The sequence below is a fragment of the Pipistrellus kuhlii genome, unplaced genomic scaffold, assembly GCF_014108245.1.
Source record: "Pipistrellus kuhlii isolate mPipKuh1 unplaced genomic scaffold, mPipKuh1.p scaffold_m20_p_5, whole genome shotgun sequence".
Lineage (NCBI taxonomy): Eukaryota > Metazoa > Chordata > Mammalia > Chiroptera > Vespertilionidae > Pipistrellus > Pipistrellus kuhlii.
This window is the reverse complement of record NW_023425551.1, coordinates 52,958,416-52,980,732: the sequence shown is the minus strand read 5'-3', so window position 1 is coordinate 52,980,732 and position 22,317 is coordinate 52,958,416. Positions and strand designations below refer to the sequence as shown.

The 22,317-nt window shown below is 41.1% G+C and overlaps 1 protein-coding gene across 2 annotated transcripts in view; it reads right to left on the bottom strand.

The window, feature by feature from the left end:
* The window catches only part of FILIP1 (filamin A interacting protein 1), a 166,247-nt gene that overhangs the window by 5,793 nt on the left and 138,137 nt on the right, over positions 1-22,317 (bottom strand). Inside the window, exons 5-6 of one of the 2 annotated variants that reach the window (XM_036414196.2) lie at positions 9,435-12,231; positions 6,266-6,323 (exon numbers count right to left, since the gene is read on the bottom strand). In XM_036414196.2, the coding sequence (XP_036270089.1) occupies positions 6,266-6,323; positions 9,435-12,231 (2,855 nt within the window). Of the gene's footprint in view, positions 1-5,500; positions 6,324-9,434; positions 12,232-22,317 lie in introns of those variants that run through there. The other variant, XM_036414193.2, reaches the window with a different exon arrangement.

Below are 22,317 nucleotides of genomic sequence, written 5' to 3'. Positions count from 1 at the left end.
TCTAATGTCTCGTTCAGCTCTAACCAGCCCTTGACTCTGTCCATCACATGTTAGTATAAGTAGAAAGGCCAAAACTACTTTTACCAGATAAGCAATTTACCATTAGTTCTTAGGAAAAGTGTTATGGTAGAGTCCTTTTAAGTTTCTTGCTAAACAATAGTGAAGCATATAACATTATGAGTATAAGAAAGAATGCCAGAATCACAAAATTATAACTAAATGCTAAGCCAGACCAAGGTGAGGTGATTTGCCAGAGGTTAGACAGCCATATTCCAGTCTCTGGTATCTAGTCCACTGTTCAGCAATCCATTCTTTCTGGAGATTCACTATTCTAAACCTACACCCTGCTTATTGGTGGTAGTGTTGGGTCCTCTAAAATGACAGCATTTCTGATCTGTTTTAGAGGGTCCTTCATGAATCTAAATAGCATGATAATCACCTCCCCCCAAAAAAATAAACTTCCTCTTTCCTGAGTGTCATTTGTGCTCCTCATTCAAATATGTTTATATTTCACAGTAAGCTCTCAGCCCCCTTCGTTCTCCATGAGTGTGAGGGCTTCAGAGGCAAAAACCTTTCCAGTCCCAGACCCTTGGCTGTTTTGTATTCATCATGTGCCATGGTGCCTCTGCAGGGTAAGAGAAGTAACTTACGCTCTCCAGAATGGCAGTACCTGGATTTCCTCTAATTCCACCATGTCTGTCACCTCTGTGTTCTCACACATGGCATGCCTGCACCCTCCATATCACTCTCTCGGGCTTGCATGGCAGACAAAGGGAAGAAGCAAGAACCTCTCCTTCTTCCCCAACTTTCAGTCATCCTTCAATTGCTGGTTTTCTTTTTCTACAGTAAGTGCCCAGGTTTTACAGCAAAGGACAGGCTTTAAACCCTGAGACAGACTCTGAAAGTATGGTTTGTCTTTCTCGTGGAGTCAATGTTTTTAAAAAGAGACTTTGAACATGGAAGGTCACTTCCACCAGAAAGAAAGGTAGGAGAAAGGACAATCAAGGGAGAAGGAACAAGTAGATCACATCTACCGTGTTTCCCCGAAAATAAAACATCCTTCGAAAATAAGACCTAGTGCATGGAAAGATAAGACATCCCCTGAAAATAAAACATAGCGCAACTTTGGGAGAAAAAATTAATATAAGACACTGTCTTATTTTCGGGAAAACAGGGTAGGAAAGGTGCCTGGCCTGCTATGCAAGCCATCCTCTAGGCATGGGCGGCAGGAGTCCGGACAAGGGAAAGGGTGGGATGCTCAGAAGACTGAGGTAGAGAGCTAGGTCACAAAGAGCACGGAGTGCCATGCCAAGGAGTTGGCAATGTATTCTACAGGAAATGATGAACCTTTACAGGGTTTTCAAATAGAAGTGTGATGTGACCAACTTGAACGTTGGAAAACAAAATGGAAAATGAAGCAGAGAGTTTTCTGGCTGGAGACTATGAAGCCAGTTACGAGAGTATCAGAACAATTCAGACTGAAGAATCTCAGAGGACTGATGAATCTCAGAGGGAAGGGGTGTGGGGGTCAGGAAGAGATTAACCAAATAATTTCTATGTATTACTTATGGACACAGACAGTAGAGTTGTGAAGGTCTGGGGCAGGGCAGAAATTGGTTGGAGGGGGACATGGGGAGAAAAAGGGGGACATCTGTAATACTCTCAATAATAAAGATTTTTTTAAAAAAAATTTCAATTAGCCCATAATAAAGGCACAAAAGATGAAAAAAAATAACTATTCAGATGAAAATTAAAATTGCAACTCAGGCAGTGGTGGGAGAAATGGAGATGTGGGTTCAGCTGCTTGAGGTGTTAGGCGCAGGGGTCCTCAAACTTTTTAAAGTGGGGGCCAGATCACGGTTCCTCAGAGAGCTGGAGGGCCGGACTATATGAACTACTAATTCCTACTGTAACACCTCGGCTGCGCTCACTGCCCAAAAAACCTGGCGGGCCGGATCAGACTCCTCTGTGGGCCGCATGTGGCCCGCGGGCCGTAGTTTGAAGATGCCTGTTAGGGGGTAGAATATGAGAAACTTGCTGAATGAGTTTATTTGATGGATGAAGACCACAGAGGAGCCGTGAATAGCTCCCAGGTTGCTAGCTTGGGTCATTGGGTGGATCAGGAATTCCCTGCTGATGTGGAGAATAATAAGAGGAGAAGACTTGGAAGGGGGTGGAGAAGGTGTTGAGATTACTTTGAGACAAATTGAGTTGGAGACAGTGGCTTGGTAGTTTTCAGCATATAGGTGATAGCTGAAGCCATGGGAGTGCATAAGATAACAAGGACTAGCGGGTAGTGTAGGAAAGTTGCTTTTGATAGAGACAAGGGGACAACAATCCTTAAGATGTAAGCATAAAATGAGGAGCCATCAAGGGAGACTGAGACAGAGCAGCCAGAGAGGTCAAAGGAAAACCAGAAGAGATTAGACATCTTGGTCACAGAGGAAAAAGAACATAACCTCCTTCTGTTTTCACCCTTTCCAGAGACTAGAAATTTATTTCCTGAAAAACCAACCTAAGAAGTTCTGGACCTTCGTAAAGAATTGGCAGCACAGACTGAGTACAGGGGAGTGGAAAAGTTGATACAATGAACTATGAGACTCTCCATCTCCCCTCTCCTGACCTATTCCCAGAGAGGAGAAGGAGAAGGAGAAGGAGAAGGAGAAGGAGGAGGAGGAGGAGGAGGAGGAGGAGGAGGAGGAGGAGGAGGAAGGAGGAAGGAGGAAGGGGAGGGGAGGGGGAGGAGGAGGAGGAGAGAAGAATGAGAGGAGAGAGAGAGAGAGAGAGAGAGAGAGAGAGAGAGAGAGAGAGAGAGAAAGAAAGAGAGAGAGAGAGAGACAGAGAAACAGAAAGAGAAACAGAGAGAAAAAGATGAGCGAGGAAGGAAGAAAGAAGGAAGGAAGGAAAGAGGGAAGGAAGGAAGGAAGGAAGGAAGCAAAAGAAAGTAGTAGAAGATAAGAAATCCAGAAAACAGAGGGTTTGACATGGAAAAGGACAGCAGGACAGCTGTGCAGCAGGCCTAGAGGACAAGCAGACAGAGTAAGCAGGGAAGCAGAGGACTGAACTAGGAAGGCCTCCAGGGAAGAACATGAAACTGATGTGTTTCAAGGTTTGGTTGGTGTTTGGCAGATTTATTGGAGCATTTGGAAAAGGTAAAGATGGATACATAGAAAACCAAGTAGATGAAAAATTAAACAATTATTCATACAAAAAAGGAAAGTGATAAGAAGGAAATAGCTATTTCTTCCCTCTCTTCCTGAAGATATTCAGTAAGAGATCTTAACACCGTACCCTAATGAACACAATAAAATCTACTATCATGCATTAACTTGTCTTCAATGAAAATCTGATAAAAATGCAATACTAACTGAATGTTTAAGCAGGTGACTTAGGAAGGTCATTTTGAAGAAATAATAAATACTCTCAGGGCCATGCCCCATACAGAAACGTTTGTGCTGACCATCATGCATGCTAAATGGTCAGCACATAATTATTCTCAGGAAGGGAATACCAGGGCCTCCTCTGTCCCACCCTGTGAAGACAGAGCCCTGCACGTCCTCTGGGGGGCGTCGTCACATTGAAATCTGTGGATATGATACTCCTCCCCCACCCCCTCTGCTTCCCAGGATGGGACTGAGCAGCAGCTGTACACAGCAGCTCTGGTGAGACGCCTTTTATTTTACTACCTGCTCCGGGACAGGGAAACAACGCTAACCTTTTCATCCCATTCACTCTTATAAAAGCACATTAAACTGCATCTTAAAAACATTATACTCACGAATGGTAGCTGGAGTTGGAGTGCTTTTAATCCTCCACCTCCTGTCCCCAGTGGATTTCATTTGTGATATGTGGTTTAGAACAAAGTTATCCAATAAATGTAGAGTTGATTCTAAAATTACAAAGGTAAACTGCCATGGCAGTTGCTCTTTATCATTTCTGAAAAGTGAATATGTGATGTTCTGCCAGGTTTTCTTAGTAGCTGTGCTTTGCAGGTGGCTCTGTTCCAGGGTCCAGATGTATAAACATCCTGTACATGCACCGCTAAGCCTTTAGGAGTGCTCTCCCTGCAGATGGTATAGACTTCCAGGCAGAAACGGCGAAAGCATGATGTGAGCAGGTAAAAGCAAAACAGCAACAGGGACAATAAGATTATGATAAAAGCCACTGGAAAATGGCAGGAAAAGTCAAAAGGAATGCAGTGTTTCATACTTTTGACACCTTCAGTTGCTTAAATACAGTATGTTATGGTACAGTAGCAATAAATAGCCTAAATGCCATAGAATGTCCTTGATTTTGAAAAGGATTGTGCCCACTTTACAAAAGGGGGGAAATTCCCTTTAAAAAAAATACAAGGCGGTATTCAAAATGAAAAGATCTCTTATGTAAACTTATTCAAAGTCAGATTTCATAAAAATCTTCATTCTCAGTCTCTCTGGTTTTCTACCTTGAAATCCCATTATTATGGCATGTCTCTCATGGTTGCTCAACATTTTAAAATACAGATGCTGAGAACTGAAGAGCCGTAGGCAACAGAGATGGGATTAAAGTGTGTAAGCACTGTGAGGCATTTACCACCATCGTGTGTAATTCAAGTCCAAGTTCAGCAAGGGATAGGAAATCTGATGTGAAAAGAACTTAGAGAAGAGTTCATTTATCATGAAGCATGATGAATCAAGGGCTAAAAACCAATCATCTGGGTTTGTTTTTTGTTATTTTTTTTAATTTACCCACTCTCCACCCCCAAATATCAAGATCAGGATCTATCCAGATATAGTCCTCACAATTCAAAAGTGGAAAAATAACCTGTAACTTTGTAGTTATTGTATTTTTTTTTTTGAAGTTCACCCCATTGAATCAAAAACCTTGACAAATCTGCTGCTTACGTAAGACCTCATATGCTACGCTGCAGGTTGTTAGCCTTGAGCTCATTTGTGGTTATTTGACTATGAAGCAGAGTCTGCTTTAACACGGTTAGTCTCCCCACAAAGACACCTTGCATTTTGCACCCACACACTGCTTCATGCTGATTAAACCATGCTTATATTTAATGAAAATGATACAAACACAAGTAAAAATGACAGGAATAATAATCCCATCTCTACAACACACACACACACACACACACACACACACAATGATGAACTGGTTTTATATTTGATAATAAAGTTCACAGTTAACTGAGGAAAATGTTTCAATTCAATTAAGCTCTGTGTGATGTCATTTTTTTCTTGGCATTAACTTATCAGAATTTACTTCCTGCTATTTCCTACCCATTACAGCCTCTATTGAGCCATAAGGGGCCGTTCGGTGGCTCTATTCAAATCGCTCCAGGATTTAAATCAATTGCGAACTTGAATAGAACAGGAATATGACAATAATGGTTCTAAAACTGTCTATGAAATACTCTAATTATTGTCTATGAAACTCTGGAAATGTTTTTGAGATGGCTAAACCCTCTATCTACCATATACACAGACACACACAAATAAGTAAAACTCTGTTTTAGGACTCTGTATTTCATTTCCATTTTATTTCACATTCAAATTATTTCCTGAAATCATCTCAGAGGCTTTTGTTTTTGCAAAACTTGGAGCTCCAGGCCCTGTGATAACTAGATGTTTCTTCCAGCACGAGAAGCAAATTCAGGATTTGACAGAGGCAAATGGCAATCGTTAAACTACTTCCTATTTCATAATAGAGTTTTTGAAAAATCAATTATTGTGGAACGAGGCTATTAAATGTGATTTGCCATTAAAAAATATGGGAGCAGGCTTTGGAGAGGAGTTTATTCAGCGCCCACATCTCACTGATAAAGAAGCTGAGGTTAGTTGATGGATCCATTTTCTAGAAGCAAAACTGGGACCAGACATCAGGCTCCAGCCTGAGGCCCAGCTTCCTCTATCACGCACACGGCAAACAGTAGTTTCCTTGGTTAGTTCGCCAGCATCAAAACAAATGTACAAAATAGGAAAGACACATGGCTATTAGTAGATTACTTTATAAACAAGATATTCAAAACTTAAATTAGTACAGGTAACGAGTTGGCACGAACGGACGAAGGTTTGTTTTCACCGTAGCAGTAGCATCTGCACAACATACCCCCTCAGCCACTGCCCTCAGCCCTTCCCCCCTCCAAGAGAGGTAGCGCTGCCGGCTGCAGATTTCTTCAGCTCTATTTTCATAGACTGAGTCTCAGCTCGAGGCTCGAATTTGGTCAGATTTCCTGCTCCTGGGGCTGCCACTACAGGCTTTCCTGCTTTCATACCTTTTGACATGGGAATGCGGGTGGGTGTAGGCCGCTGGGATGACCCATCTTGTCCTGACTGTAAGAGAGAGAAAAAACAAACAAACACGGAAACACAAAGGAGATGGTCGTGAGTTTCCCCCTGGATGTGCTCACTCTGAGCAAGAGCAGGACTTTTGCCACAGACGACCCCCTCCCCAAGCTAAATTATCATTAGAAACTTGGAGGCAGTACCTGATCCACTCTGATTGCCTCCTGCTCTCCTCTCCTGAAGAATCTATGCCTAACTTTCTTCTCTTCTCAAGCTCCCACCCCACCCCATCTACCCTTACTGAAGATGACCTTGCCTCCTGTTTCACAGAGAAAATACAGGCCTGGTATAAACTCAGGCAGTTTTATTCCTACTGTCCCCCCAAATTACCTCCGCTTTCTTCAGTCTGCAGGCCAACACTCTACCCACTGAGCCAAACTGGCTAGGGCTCCTCCACTTTCTTATAACTAGTCAGCTCTCCTTTTACCTCCTAGAAATTCAGACTCTTCTCATTTTTTACTGTCACTGATGACCACACCCTCTTTCTTGAAGTGTTTCTAACACTCTCTTGCTATAATTCGTTACTTGAATCTCACCCATCACATCCGCTTGTGATGACTGCTCTTTAATCTCTTGCTGGCTTGGCTCCTTGTTCCAGCGTGGCTGCCTGCAAAATGTGGGCATCGCCATATTCCATTCTTAGCCCTCTCTTAAATTTTTGCTTTCACGCTGAAAATCACCTCAGCTATCACCCCAGGTGTTGACAAGTTCCAGACCATAAGCCTTCAATGCTGTCCTTGAAACAGATCCAGGTTTCCAACGACTTTGCCAAACATTTCCAGGGTCCCTCAAGCATCTCAAATGTAACACCCCCCAAACCTTACTTATCTTCTCCTCCAGACAGTAGTCTTCCCATGTTTCTTATCCTATCCACACATCCGTCCAAGCCAGAAACCTCAGAGCCATCCTTCATACTCAATTTGTCATGAAATCTTCAATCCCGTCTCCAATATAGCTCTGCCCTCATTTTCCCTACCATAGTTCAAGCCCACACCATCTCTAGCCTGGAGAATTGCTACAGTGTCTCTGCCCTCAGCCTCTGCCCCCCTCCAACGTATCCTTTAAACTGTTTTATACACATATCTTTCTAAAACATAAATAGTGTAATGTTTTCAAATTGTTTTTACCCTTTCAACAACCTTTATCTACTCGACGAGATTAAACGCAAATTTCTTAGTAAGACCTGCGCCTCCTCTCTTCACTATCTGCCCCCAGTTAGCCCCTCCTTGCATTCTGTCGCCATGCCTCACTGCTGCTCCACAGTGGGGCTGCTCGCCCTTCCCCAAACACCGCAGGCTCCTCCACACTGCTCTACCTTGGCACCTCTGTTCTCACTACAGGCACCGTCCCTTCTTGGAAATCCTTGTCTGTGAAAGCCTCCTTCTCTGTGCAGCCTTCTCTAGTGCTTCCTGTGTACGCCCTTCTACCAAAGAACCAGAAGGTAGGTTCCAATCCTCACTCTCCTGCTTAGCTGAGAACTTCTAAAGGCCCTCTTCGCAGTCAGCACCTAATCCAGTGGCTAACCTGTAGCTAGTACGCAATTAATTCAATACCTCAATCATAAATGAACAAATAAACTAGCCTCGCTATTTGATTTCCCAATCTTCTTGTTCTTAATTTAATGGGATCAGATATACCTGAAGTAGGTGGGCCATTATTCAGGTCTTAGAAATCTTAGCTGTTTTGAAATCCTATTTGTCTTTGGGGTTTAATTGGTCGGCACAAATGTTGCTACAGAAGGAAGGCCATCTTGATCTGACCCTTAAAATGAGAATAAGATGTTCCAGCAGAGAAACCTGCTCGCAATTACAACTGACACCTCCATTGTCTCTTTATAAAAATTCAAGCTATACTCTGTATTGCCCAAAAGCAATATTGAATTTTGACAAGGACGAGCAATTCTGAATGCAATTCAGCTTGTACAGAACTAGTAATGAAAAGCTTTGCTGGCAAAGCAATTACTGATTCACATATGGAACTCTGTCTTGAGTCTATGCTTGTACACAGAGAATTAAAAGTAAATTGTATTGAAGATATGGGGAAATAAACCATAGCCTCTATATTTAAGTAAATAGCTTTCTTAAGAGTTTCAAATATATATTGCAGAATTTGTTCAGAGTCTAGGAATCATAATTTCTAGTTTGCTTAAATTAAAATCTAAATAGTGCATGATCTTCTATAATTTCACTTACCAATTTGTCCCCAATAAATGAAGACAGTCACTGGAAGCATTTTGAAAACTAGAGTTTATTTTTAAGTTCTGAATTTTATACTTTGGACACACTTTTTTAGCCTTCCAGCTGTCTATTAAGTAATATTTGTCAAGCACCTGCTCTCTGCAAGACACTATTAATATAGTATTTAGACATATAAACTCACTTCTATTTTACTTCAAATTTTTTAATATTAAAATCTTTTAATTTCATTTTTTGAAAGCAAGTATGACTATGATCATACATAATCACATATTGAATAGTGTAGCTTATAGAAATATAACCTGGGAACAGTTTAAATTTTTCTGGCATAATGACCATTTCCCCCAGTCTCCATTTTAAAAAGCATTTTAAACATTAAAAAAATCAAATTTTAAACATTATTACTGTATGCTGACATTGCAAAGAGGCCATCTTTGAAAGTATTTTGGAGGGTCTCCATAATCTACATGAAAAATTTCCCCTCAAAATTAACTCATATCTAGCCTAGTGGCTTTGTTGGTTGAAGCATTGTCCAGTACACCAGAATGTGCTGGGTTTGATTGCCAGTCAGGGCACATACCTAGTTTGTGAGTTCAATCCCTGGTCTGGGAACATATGGGAGGCAACTGTTCAATGTTTCTGTCTCTCTCTCTCTCTTCTTTCCTGTTTCTCTAAAATCAATAAACTTATCCTCAGATGAATATGTAAAAAAAAAAAAGCTCAATTTACTAAACTATTAGGCCACTTTTTATTTTCATTTCCTGGTGTAGCTAGTCCTCTAGGAAATATCTGCTAGTGGGTTCAGGTGGAGCGAGAGGCATCTGCTTTTGTTTCATTTGGGTTATTCTCACCCTCACTTCCTGCTCCCTCTCTCGCCCTGCATATTCGAACCTCTTCTACTCACCACCGACTGAGTTCCTCGCGTGGATGCAGTTGTGACTGGAGTGATGGTGATAGTGCTTGTCACCTTGTTTGCACCAGGCCGCGAGGAGAGGTGGTTCCTGGGAGAGCGGAGGACGGTGCCGGTGGAGACCTCCTTTTCCGCGGTCACGCTGACAGGTCGGACCGTGATCACTGGACTCGCTCCTTCTGCGGAAGCCCCGGGGGACCGTTTAAACTGAGAACCTAAGTGAATGTGAATTTTATTGTCTTCTGTGGTTATGATGTTGGCATTGGAGTTGTATTTCCGTACTGGCGTTGGAACAGTCTGTTTCTCTGGGGTGACTTTGAGGACAGTCCTTCCCATGGGCATCTCCTGGGCATCGGGCATCTCCGCCGGGGCAGCTGATGTAGACACTGTCATTATCTGAATGGGGGAGGTGGGCCTGTCCACAAACCCACCTCTTCCACTGTCCGGGGTTTTCTCTCTGGAGTATGTGGTAATAGTGACCGGGGACATGGCTCGTTCTGGGCCGAGAATACCATCTCCGCTTTTGGTTTTTTGAGACATAACATTTGGTGATGGAATAATGGTTATCCTTGGCTTCTGATTCCCTAACGTAGGAATGACAGTGGTGCTGGAGAAAAATTCTTCGGATGTAGGGCTTGTTATCTCCAGCGTGGCAGTGCTGTTCTCGTGGTCAGGTGTCACTCGGATATGCAGGGGCTGGCCCTGCTTTGGTGAAAGAACCAGTTCTCCCGGGTGCCCTGGACTGGAATTTGCTCGGGGCCCTTTCTCTGGAGCAATCGAGGGCCCGTTTTCCCGTTTCCTCATCCAGGGAATCCACGACTTTCTCATGGTGAGCTCATTTGCTGCAGGAGGATACCTGTCGAGAACGGAGGATCGTTCCATGGGTTTTTTCAATCCCACCTGTCGAAGGTTGCTCATGATATGATTTTCTTCTTGAAAGGATTTCCGGATAAATACTGCTGGTGTTTCCTCCTCTGCTGCCTCGCTGCTGACAGCATCGGTCTGCACTCCAGTGGAGGTCACGGGAATATCCACCATTCTTCTCCCATTCATACTGGGTCTTAGCGCTCGGCTGTAACGCTTAGAAAGCTCCAGCTCCTTGGTCAGACTGAGGACCTCCTGTCCCATGTTTTTGTTCTTATTTTCTTCCTCCATAAATCTTTGTTGAAGGACAGAATAGTCCACTTGGAGCTGAGAAAGCTGATCTTCTTTGTTCATTAATTCATGAATCTTCTCTTTAAGAGCTTGCACTTCGGCTTTTAAGTCCCGACTCTTAGCCTCTTCCAACCGAAACCTATGTCTCAGCTCAGCTTCCTGGCTCACAGCCTCACCTTTCTCGATGGCTTTGTTCTTGGCAATCTGGTGTTTTATCTCCTCCAGTTGCTGAGAAAGGAAATTGGCCTTATCTTGCTCAGTTCTAAATTTCTGCTCTAGCTGGTCATACTCATCCTCCGTCTTCATCAAATCCCCTTCGATTACCTCCAGCTGTTGGAGACGTTGCTTCAGTCTCTCAATTTCAAGGTTTAGTTCCTTCATCTTGTTGTCTTCTGGGCAGGTGAGCTCAGGTGCTTTTCGAGACCTTCCTCTTGTTATTTCTCTCTCCACTTCCTCTATCCCATCAAGTCTCTTCTTTAATAGGTCAACACTGCAGCTTAATTCAGATGACTTTTCTTCTTCACTTTTCAGTTTGCCTACTAACTCGTCCCTCTCTTTCGTCAAATTGTATACTCTTTCCTCCATTTCAGATTTCAGTTTTAAAAGCTTCTTACTTTCTTCGATTAGTTTTTCGGTTACATCCATAACCTTTCCTTGTTCCACCTTAAAATTTTTATTGAGTCCATCCACTTTTCTCTCTTCTTGCTTTATTTTTTCCATCATATTTTTCCTTTCATCGACCAGCATCACAGTAAATGACTTCAGCTTGGTAAGATCATCTTTTAGGCTTAATTCGGCCTTTTCCAATCTACTCTCGGAACATTCCAGTTCTTTGACTCGGCTCTTGACAACCTCCAATTCATTTAGCAGATCTTTGGTTAAGTTCTTTTCTTTCTCTAGATTTAAATGTAGCTGGGTGCATTCAGATTTACTCTTGCTAAATGCTTCTTCCAATTTCTCCAGTTCAGACATTCTCTTCTGTAACTTCTCAACTTCAATTTTGAGCTCCCTACTATGATGTTCTTCCTCTTGTAATTTCTTCCTCAATTCCCTGCACTGGGATTCTGTTTTAGTGATCTCCTCATCTTTACCCTCCATTTCAAGCACGCGCTTCCGCAGATTTTCCACTTCCGCCATGAGGCTGGAGTTGCCACATTCCCCTTTGGCAATTTTATCTCTTAATTCCTGAAGTTCTTCCTCTGCCTTTTGAAGATTTTTGTTGGTCTCTTCTAGCTCCTCAATTCTTTGCGTTAAGCCAACCAGCTTGAGTCTAAGTTGCCTGTTGTGAGACTCTTGATTAGCCAACTTAGCATTCATCTCTTCATGCTCTTGGGAAAACCTCGAAGCCTTGTGTTCGAAATCCACTTCCAACTTAAGCAATTTCTGCCTGTCTTCTTTGGATTTGGAAGTAATGGCTCTGAGTTTCTCTTCTTCTTCCCTCAGCTTCTGAGTGAGGTCCTGCACTTTCTGGCTTTGCAGGCCAAGTTGCTCAATATGCATTTGTCTCTCATCCACCAGCATGAGTGCAAAGGACTTCAGTTTCACAAGCTCATCTCTTAGCTTATTGAGCCTCTTAGCATTTTCCTTTTCTTTACGGGCTTGGTAAGCCTTTTCTTGTTCAAGCAGCTTTTTCAACCTATAAAACAAAATACATTAAAATGTTAAATTTTATTATATAGTACTTTTTCTATTTATATGGATTATATTTATTAAAAATACTAAATGATTAAAGCAAATAGGTTTGTCTTAGATGTTAAATAAAAATTAAAATGCTATTACAATTAAGTTCCTTATCAATTGCTGCAATATTAAGGTTTAAGAAACAGTCATAAATGAAACTAATCAGAAGTCAGAATATTAGTTACCCTTAGAGAGGTGTAGCGACTAGAAGTGGGCATGAAGAGGTACTGTTTCTGTTTCATGATTTACCGTATTTTTCGGACCATAAGACGCTCCGGACCATAAGACGCACCAGTTTTTAGAGAAGGGAAATGAAGAAAAAAAGATTCTGAAACAAATAGTGTCCTAAAATATTTTATGTGCATTAAAACCCAACATCACAGTCATAAACACATGTAATCAACCCTGTAAAGTAAACAGCAGCATTTAGAACCATTTTAGAGCCGGGCAAGCACACAGAGACCACACAGAGCCGGGCAAGTAAAAAAACTTTTTTTTTAAAGTATATGTGTAGGCTATATTTGGACCATAAGACGCAGGGACTTTTCCCCCCCACTTCCGGGAGAAAAAAAGTGCGTCTTATGGTCCGAAAAAAACGGTATGTGTTGGTTACACAGGATTGTTCAGCTTATAAAATTTCTGTAAGCTGAACATTATGATATGAGTGCTTTTCTGGATATGTATTACACTTCAATACCATCATCACTGGTAATACTTAGGTAATGCAAGAATAATGACTGGCCGAAACCGGTTTGGCTCAGTGGGTAGAGTGTTGGCCTGCGGACTGGAAGGTCCCAAGTTCGATTCCGGTCAAGGGCATGTACCTTGGTTGCAGGCACATCCCCAGTAGGAGGTGTGTAGGAAGCAGCTGATCGATGTTTCTCTCTATCCCGCTCTCTTCCTCTCTATTAAAAATCAATAAAATATATTTTTTTAAAAAGAATAATGACTGTTTATATAGTGCTTTCTATGTTCTTTATGCTAGAAATTGTTTTATCGTATGAGCCATGTACTACTACTATCATCCCCATAAGGAAAATGAGACAAGGCACCTGCCACAGGTCACAGTCAGTAAGGGACAAAGTGAGGATTCAAACTCAGGCAGAAGGGTCTCAGAATCCTAACTCCTCACCTCTGCTCAGATGACTTCAAAAAAGAAACTTACTTTAAAAAAAAAAAAAAAACTTTATTTTTATTATTGACACGATTAAGAAATTTTCTTTAAATGAAAAAGGAGGCCCAGAAAAGAAGCTTCGAATTTTCTTATTTCATATGTGACTATCACCTGATAGGGACAAATCAAGACCAGCTATCTGACAGAAAGTTCATCTATATAAACTGATTTTAGTTAATACCACAACTGGCACTGGATTTTGTCTCAATTTTCTGATTTAAAGTTTTTTTAAAGTAGAGAACTAGGTTAGGTAGGAAATCTGAATTATTCTTATACAAATATGTGGCAGCCACAGGAATTATTATGAAATACATTATCTCTATTGTGTTTATGTATAACTTTAAAAACTTGAAATATAAATATGCCAGCGTACCTGTTTGCCATGCTTATGTTGGTCAGTTAATTTGCACCAATTTTTTAAAATAAATCTTTATTGTTCAGATTATTACAGTTGTTCCTCTTTTATTCCCCCATAGCTTCCCTCCACTTGGTTCCCATCCCACCCTCTGCCCTTACCCTCCACCCCCACTGTCCTCACCCATAGGTGTACGATTTTTGTCCAGTCTCTTCCCGCACCCCCCACACCCTCTTCCCCCTGAGAATTGTCAGTCCACTCCCTTTCTATGCCCCTGATTCTATTATATTCACCAGTTTATTCTGTTCCTCAGATTTTTTATTCACTTTATTTTTAGATTCACTTGTTGATAGATATGTATTTGTTCATAATTTTTATGTTTACCTTTTGCTTCTTCTTCCTCTTCTTAAAGAATATCCTTCAGCATTTCATATAATACTGGTTTGGCGGTGATGAATTCCTTTAGCTTTTTCTTATCTGTGAAGCTCTTTTTCTAACCTTCAATTCTGAATGATAGCTTTACTGGGTAGAGTAATCTTGGTTGTAGGTTCTGCTATTCATCACTTTGAATATTTCTTGCCATTCCCATCTGGCCTGCATAGTTTCTGTTGAGAAATCAGCTGACATTTGTATGGGTACTCCCTTGTAGGTAACTAAATGTTTTTCTCTTGCTGCTTTTAAGGTTCTCTCTTTGTCTTTTGCTCTTGGCATTTTAATTATGATGTGTCTTGGTGTGGTCCTCTTTGGATTCCTTTTGTTTGCACTTCCTGGACTTATAAGTCTATTTCTTTCTGCACTTCCTGGACTTGTAAGTCTATTTCTTTCACCAGGTGGGGGAAGTTTTCTGTCATTATTTCTTCAAATGGGTTTTCAATATCTTGCTCTCTCTCTTCTTCTAGCACCCCCATAATTCGAATGTTGATTTGCTTCAAGTTGTCCCAGAGGCTCCTTCTACTATCTTTACATTTTTGGATTCTTTTTTCTTTTGGCTTTTCTGGTTGGGTGCCTTTTGCTTCTTTGTATTTCAAATCTTTGACTTGATTCTTGCGATCCTCTCGTCTGCTTTTGGATCTCTGAATGTTATTCTTCAGTCAGTGTATGCTTAATATCTAGTTGGTCCTTTTTCATATCCTTGAGAGTCTCACTAAATTTATTGGCAGTTTCTAGAAGATTCTTGAGTAAACTTATAACCATGGCTTTGAACTCCATATCCAGTCATTTGCTTTCCTCCATTTCTCTCATTTGTGACCTGTTTCTTTTTTTCCACATTTTGGTTGCTTCCCTGTGTTGATAGAGTGGCTTTGTGTGCTAGGTGTCTTAAAGGGCCTAGTGGCTCAGCCTCCCCAGTTACATGAGGTGGACACTCTTGGTGCACCCCTTTGTGGGCTGTGTGCACTGTCTTGTTGTAGTTTTAAGCCTTGGTTGTTGTTGGTATGACTGGGAGGAATTGACCTGCAGGTCAATTGGCTGTGAGGATCAGTTGTGTCTACGATAGGAGAACTTCTGTGCTGGGGAAACCCTTATGGGGCAGGACTTGCTTCAGTGGGGCTTTGGTGCTCACTGAGTCTGCCCCCTGAGTGTGTCCCTTATGGATCTGAGGAGTTGTAATCTGGATGGTCTTACTCTGACCACTGGGTACACTGGCTCTTGGATCTCCAAGGAGGTGCAAATTTATCCTCTGCCTGAGGCCATCCAGTAGGAGCTATGGAGAGATATGCAGATTCCTCTTCTTTGTTTGGGATTTGGAGGTGCCCAGATGAGGCCCCCCGCTGTGAAGAAATGCAAGCTGCTGTGGAGCGTTGGGCCTTCTTTTGGAAGTTCTAGGACTCTCTGATCAGCTGGAGTTTGTTAGGTAATTTTAGATTGCAAAGGGCCAGGCCATTCATATGCAAAAGCCTCTGTACACAGCTGGGGTGGAGTTGTAAATTGGGTGGGGCGTGGTCTCAGGGAATCGACAGGGCAGAGCAAACAGCAATGGCTGACCATCAGCCCTGCCCTAAGAGGCCCCGGGTCTCAGTGTCCACGGTAATTGCTGCAAGCACCTCTGAGAAAAAGCCACCCTCATATTCCGGCCCAATGCCAGACAACCCAGTTTCTCCCCCTATGAGTCTGGGTCCACAGAATCTTACCCAGAACTGGAGTTCAGAGCAGTCGGGAGCTTGTGTCTTCCACCCTATTGAAAAAGACAACTGTGTCCTTAGTTGCCAGCCTGCTTCCACACTTGGGTGCCTCTGTACTTCACTTCCTCTGAGTCTCAGTGTGCTTTTCTCTTTCCTCTAGTTGTAGAATTTCCACTCATCTAGCCTTCCTATGGTTCTGGATGATGTCTGTTTTGTCTTTTAGTTGTAGTTTTGAAGTGGTTGTGCGAGGCAGCAAGTTAGGTGTTTACCTATGACACCATCTTGGTTTCTCCTTGCACCATTTTTAAAAAAAAATATATTTTACTGATTTTTTACAGAGAGGAAGGGAGAGGGATAGAGAGCTAGAAACATTGATGAGAGAGAAATATCGACCAGCTGCCTCCTGCACACCCCCTACTGGAGATGTGCCCACAACCAATGTACATACCCTTGATCGGAATCAAACCTGGGACCTTTCAGTCTGCAGACCGACAGTCTACCCACTGAGCCAAACCGGTTTTGGCTCCTTGCACCAATTTTTTTTTTTTAAATATATTTTATTGATTTTCCATATAGAGGAAGGAAGAGGGATAGAGAGCTAGAAATGTCGATGAGAGAGAAACATCGACCAGCTGCCTACTGCACACCCCCCTGCTGGGGATGTACCCGCAACCAGTGTACATGCCCCTGACCGGAATAGAACCCGGGACCTTTCAGTCCGCAGACCGACACTCTATCCACTGAGCCAAACCGGATTCAGCCTCCTTGCACCAATTTTTAATAGTTATTGACAACTACCCATAAAGAAGTTAAAATAAAAATCATATTCATCACGGATGTAAGAATGCATTTTAGTAATTTATGTTTATAAGAGAGGCAAGTTATAAACAACCACTAATATGTACTTGCTTAAGTATATTTTTTAAAATATATGTTGTGCCTTATTTATTCTTAATGACTTATTTCATGTTTATGACTAATAGCTAATCAGCTGTTAGCCAAGTAAACAGAAGTTAATAGTCTCACATTGCATTGTGTAAGAAATGATGGACATACATATAGAAGCTCTTTATAATCAAAGCCAGTGTCAGATAATTACTATAAAAATACTTCTGATGATGTCATTAAGATTTTTTAATAGCATTTATTTTTAGAAACCATATCCTGTGACTAAGTGTCTATTAACTAAATACATAACTTCTAAAATCCAGTATGACTTTATTCCTAAAATAGGAGAAAAATATTGTTTTCAAATCCTATGGACTTGCTTGAGCAATACTGTAATGGCTTCACTAAATTTGGTTCTTACATGTATAAAAGGGCATTTTGTTGATCATCTTCTCTTTTATTTGGGGCCAAAACAACTGAAGTAATGTCACAGAACTATAAAGTATGAGAGACTTTAGGGGATGTTTGCAAATTCCTTTACCTAAACCAGATTGTCAGAAATGGATTCACTGAGACCATCAATGCTTTCAACTTTAAAATTAAATTTAAAACTTCTCAAGGTATTTGTTTGAGTATTCTATGCCTCTCTGGTATTTGAAGCAGTGGTTTGAAGTGGTTAACCATCTTAATTCTAGCTCTGCCAGTTTCCTAACTGGGTTACATCCGGCCAGTCACTGAAACTCTCTAACCCTGTTTTATCACCTCTTATCCACTCTCCTCTCTGCCCAACTTGCCATTCTTCAACCACATGCTGATTCTAAAAATATTAGCATAAAAAGGAAATAAACCAGAAGACCAAGAAAAGAAGATGAATTAGTACCTGATTCTTATCAGCAGCTGAAGGCAGAGAGTCAAGTATCCTGAAACCAAATTTATTCTTGGCAAGTTCTTTATTTTCTGCAAGCATTTTATCTTATTTAGAGGACAAAGGGAAGATAAATAAATGATCTAATAGATTTTTTTAAAAATCCTCTTGCCTTTCTTAATAACTATTAAATATATTCTTTACTTTTCTTTTAACCTAAATAAAACTATTTTCTAACTTGTAAGTGTTTCATTTATGAACATGTTAGGAAATTCAATTGTTTCAACTAGAAGACTTAAAAATGTAGGCACAAATGTTCTAGTTGTTTATGGTGCATACATTTGTCAAGACTCCTCATATATTCAAAATTGGTGAATGTTATTAAATATAAATTATATATCCATAAAAAATCATAGTAAGAAAAGTAATTAAAAAAAAAAGTTTTGGAAAGTATTCCAAGATATCAAATAAAGAAAGTTGTAAACAAATATTATGAAAGAGTGTTAAATACTTAGTCTTCATTTCATTTTTATTTTTATAACAACTTTTTGAGCAAGATATTTTATGTGCCATTTTATAAATAAGGAAGTTGATTTAATCAATGAAGCAGGACTAAAAGAGAAGGTTGGGATTTTGGACCAGATCTGTTTGACCATAAACAATGCACTTTTAACAACAATGCTCTTCCTCAAATAGATATTGCTGGAATGATTCAAATTTTTAAGACATTGTGCTTATTTAGCTTAAACTTTATCTTGCTTGATTCATTCTATCCTTATGGAATTGTGAAGGTCCTCCTTGGACTCTGTCTTATCACCCAATAGATCAACTTACATCTGAAAATTAAAGCATTCAAGCATTGGGTCAATGGCAAAATGACCCCAATCACTACTAAAAAAAAGACAGGTCAGTGCACAGAGGCCTTCAAACACTCTCAAGATCTCCCTCCTGCTGGCACCAACCTATTCAGTAGCATGGACATTGTCATTCAATTAGCTATGAACCCACTGGGCTGTTATTCCTTATCTCTTTTGAGCTCCCAAATCCTCCCCAAGAACCTGTTTTGACCAGATCTTCCTCGTGTCAATCAACTACAACAAAATTCTTCCAGATACTGGGGCCCAAAATCTAGACATATTGGAGTCCTCTCCTCCCACATCCCCACATTCAATTCTTCAGCAGATTTTGTCTACTCTACCTCCAAGCCAGAGAAAGACAAGTACCATATGATTTCACACATATGTAGACTCTAGAACAAAATGAACTCACAAGCAAAATAGAAATAGATCAAGCTCCTATAAGTAATTGCTACTTTATAAGAAAGACAGGGGCAAGAAACATACTAAATGACATTGTGATGACACAATTAGAAAAAAACCCACAAAATATAGGAAACTATATAGGATAAAAAAAAAAACTAGTAGTTGTGTGTTTTTCCCCAAAAAATAAACTGCAACAAAAAAAGAGTGGGGGAGGGAAAGTTAGACTAAAAGAAATTAGAAAACATATCTACTAACTGTAATCTATTTGGGTTCTTATTCAAATATTTTTTAAAATGAGACAGTTGGAAAAATTATGTTAAAAAAAGAATTTTGGTAATATATTTTTAAAATCTTTATTTTTTAGAAATACATATTGAAATATTTATGAGTAAAATGTTATGTATGGAATTTATATCAAAATAATTCAGGGGTGTGGGGACAGGTGAAATCAGACTTGTCATGAATTGATTAATTATAAAAATTAAGTGATGGTTCATTAAATGAGGGTTCATTATACTATTTTCTTAATTTTTAAAAAAATATATATTTTATTGATTTTTTTTACAGAGAGGAAGGGAGAGAGATAGAGAGCCAGAAACGTCATGAGAGAGAAACATCGACCAGCTGCCTCTTGCACACCCCCTACAGGGGATGTGCCCGCAACCAATGTACATGCCCTTGACCGGAATTGAACCCGGGACCTTTCAGTCCGCAGACCGACGCTCTACCACTGAGCCAAACCGGTTTCGGCTATTTTCTTAATTTTTTGTTTTTTTTTTTTCTTTTGTTAATTCTCAATGCAGGATACTTTTTTCATTGATTTTGTTTTTTAGAGGAGAAGAAAGAGAGAGAGAAAAAAAAACAACCAAAACAAAACATGGATGTGAAAAATACAGATTTATTGGTTGCCTCCTGCACCCTGACCTGGGCTGGGGATCAAACATGCAACCCAGGTACGTGCCCTTGACCAGGAATCAAACCCACGACCCTCCAGTTTGCAGGCCAGTGCTCTAACTACTGAGCCATGCTGGCCAGGGCCTAGTCTCTTTATTTTTGTAAATGTTTGAAGTTTTCCAAGGTAAAGTTTTAAATCCTCTTTTGTAATCTTTAGCTTCTCTCCCCACTCTCTCTACTCTGTCTACTCCCCAAGTCTCAGCAACTTTGGTATCTGCTTATATTTTTACTTTCCTTTCAGGGCCACGCGACTCTCACATCTGACTGTGATTGTGGGTGATTCTTTTGTTCCTTTCCAAGTTTATGAAATTAAGATTGCTAGAGATTGTTTTCTTCCCCACTGGGATCGACTTGATGCTTTGTCAAATTTATCCTAGGGAAGGCATCTTCACACTGTTCTGTTCACAGATATTTGTTAATATATCTTTCCTTTTAGAGTATAAGGACACATTTTTTTCTGTTGGGAAACAGGGGAAGTGAGGGTTTCTTTAACCTTATCCAGGTTCCACCCTTGAGATAAACACCTTCTCTAGAACAGTTGTCAATCAGGGCCACATCTCTATTCATTCTCACTTCTCTTCCTTGAAAAGCAAACCACAGATTCACAGGTTCTTTACCCCAACGTTCCTGACACTCCCATTTCTTCAATCATTTCTCCAAATTTATCAGCATTAGCCCTAGAGCAGCAATTTTCTCTCTGCTTCCTTTAGATGTTGCCACTTGTCACCATGTCGGTCTCATTTTGAAACTCTTGCTGACATCATCTTAAGGACGACTAGGTTTGTTTCTTAGCCAGACTATGCTAATATCCTTCTCATTATTTCCCTTCCTTTTCACTATATTTATTCTCCTTCAGCACTCCCTATGTGTATGCCTTCCTTTCTGTCTTTCAAGAGAAAAGGCAGGTAAAAACTAGCATGGGTATGATAGCAATTAAAGATGAATGACCCTGAAAAGAGTCAAGCTTGCATGCAGTTAGAAGTTTTGAATCACAATGCATTTTTTCCCAACGAGAGTATAGGGCAGAGCTAAGCAGCTTGGTAACATGACAGGACATGGTTTCACCAAATGATTCAGAAAGAAGTGCTACTTTTCCATAAATCACCTCAGTTCCTCACGATGGAGACTAGTACAATAATTATCCAGAATTAACCTAATATCCCCAGTATACTGCACAGGGCTAGGATTAGGGTGTGGTGGATAAGGCTGGGTCATACAGCTACAGAGTAAGATCCCATTCTCATTTGAAATTTTTATGTTTTGTCCAGTATGGGGTTTTTGCACTAATTTTTATTTTTATTTTTTTAAAAAATAATGCATTGAAATATTGTATATCTTGATTAGTGAGTTTTTTATGAATCCCCTTAAATTTTGTGTCCAAGATAAGAGCCGCCTTTGCCTCACCCTAGTCCCAGCCTGAGCACTGAATGCTGGGTAATCGTCTTATACATATGAAAAAGAGAGTGGATCCTTCATAATAGACGCAAACTTTTGAGCAGTATTACAGAGTGTCTGATTTCAAACGTTTTGACCCTGGTCCAGAGTAGTGGGGCGAGGTCTATCTCACCTATTCTCACAATAAAAAAGAACTTGGTGATAAAAACTGAAAGAGAATAAAATAAAAATCAGGAAACTTTTTGCCAGCAGTTTTCATAAACTGCTTTTACTTCATAAGAGAAGACCCTACAGTTAAACACACGATTATCTATACATATAAAGAGGTAATATGCTAATTGACAGTTGTGGTGTCCCAGTAACAACCAATTTGCATACTGACAGACCAGCAGGTTCATATGCAGCTGCGGGGCACTGTGAGGTTTGCTTTCCTGCCCCTGGTGCCGGAGTCCTCTTTTTCCCCGGGTGCATGCACCCGACAAACACCCCCGGGACACGGCGCCCCATTCAAGAGCACCAGCCCCACCTCTGAGGTGGGGGGAGCCGAGGGGTGACACTGCATGGCAGAAGGCCGGTTCTTGGAGCACGGTCAGCAGACATCAACCGCGGTGGGGAGGGGGAGGTGCACATTGGCCGTGACCCCCGGGAGGAGTCACACACACAAATCGAGAGGGTATAGACCCAACACCACAAAGGAAGGGCCCAGAGAGAGTGCACAGGTGACCTTCATACCACAGGGAAGCCGCCCTGGCTTTCTCCAGCCGTCCATTCATTCATCTTCCTGGTCTGACCCGGATGGGGGCTCCCAACTTGGGTGAAACCTCCCCACCCCTGCCCCCAGGACAAGCCAGGCCTGACTGTGCCTGGGCAAGCACTCCCGTCACCTGCGAATTCCGGAGAGCAGCTGGAGGCATGGGAGCGAGCGGGCATGGTGGGGGGTGGAAAAGGCCTAAGCGTCCCTCCCTCTCCAGCACTTAATGGGAGAAAAGCCTTACATGCACATGTTTGCACACGAGTGTGCACATAACG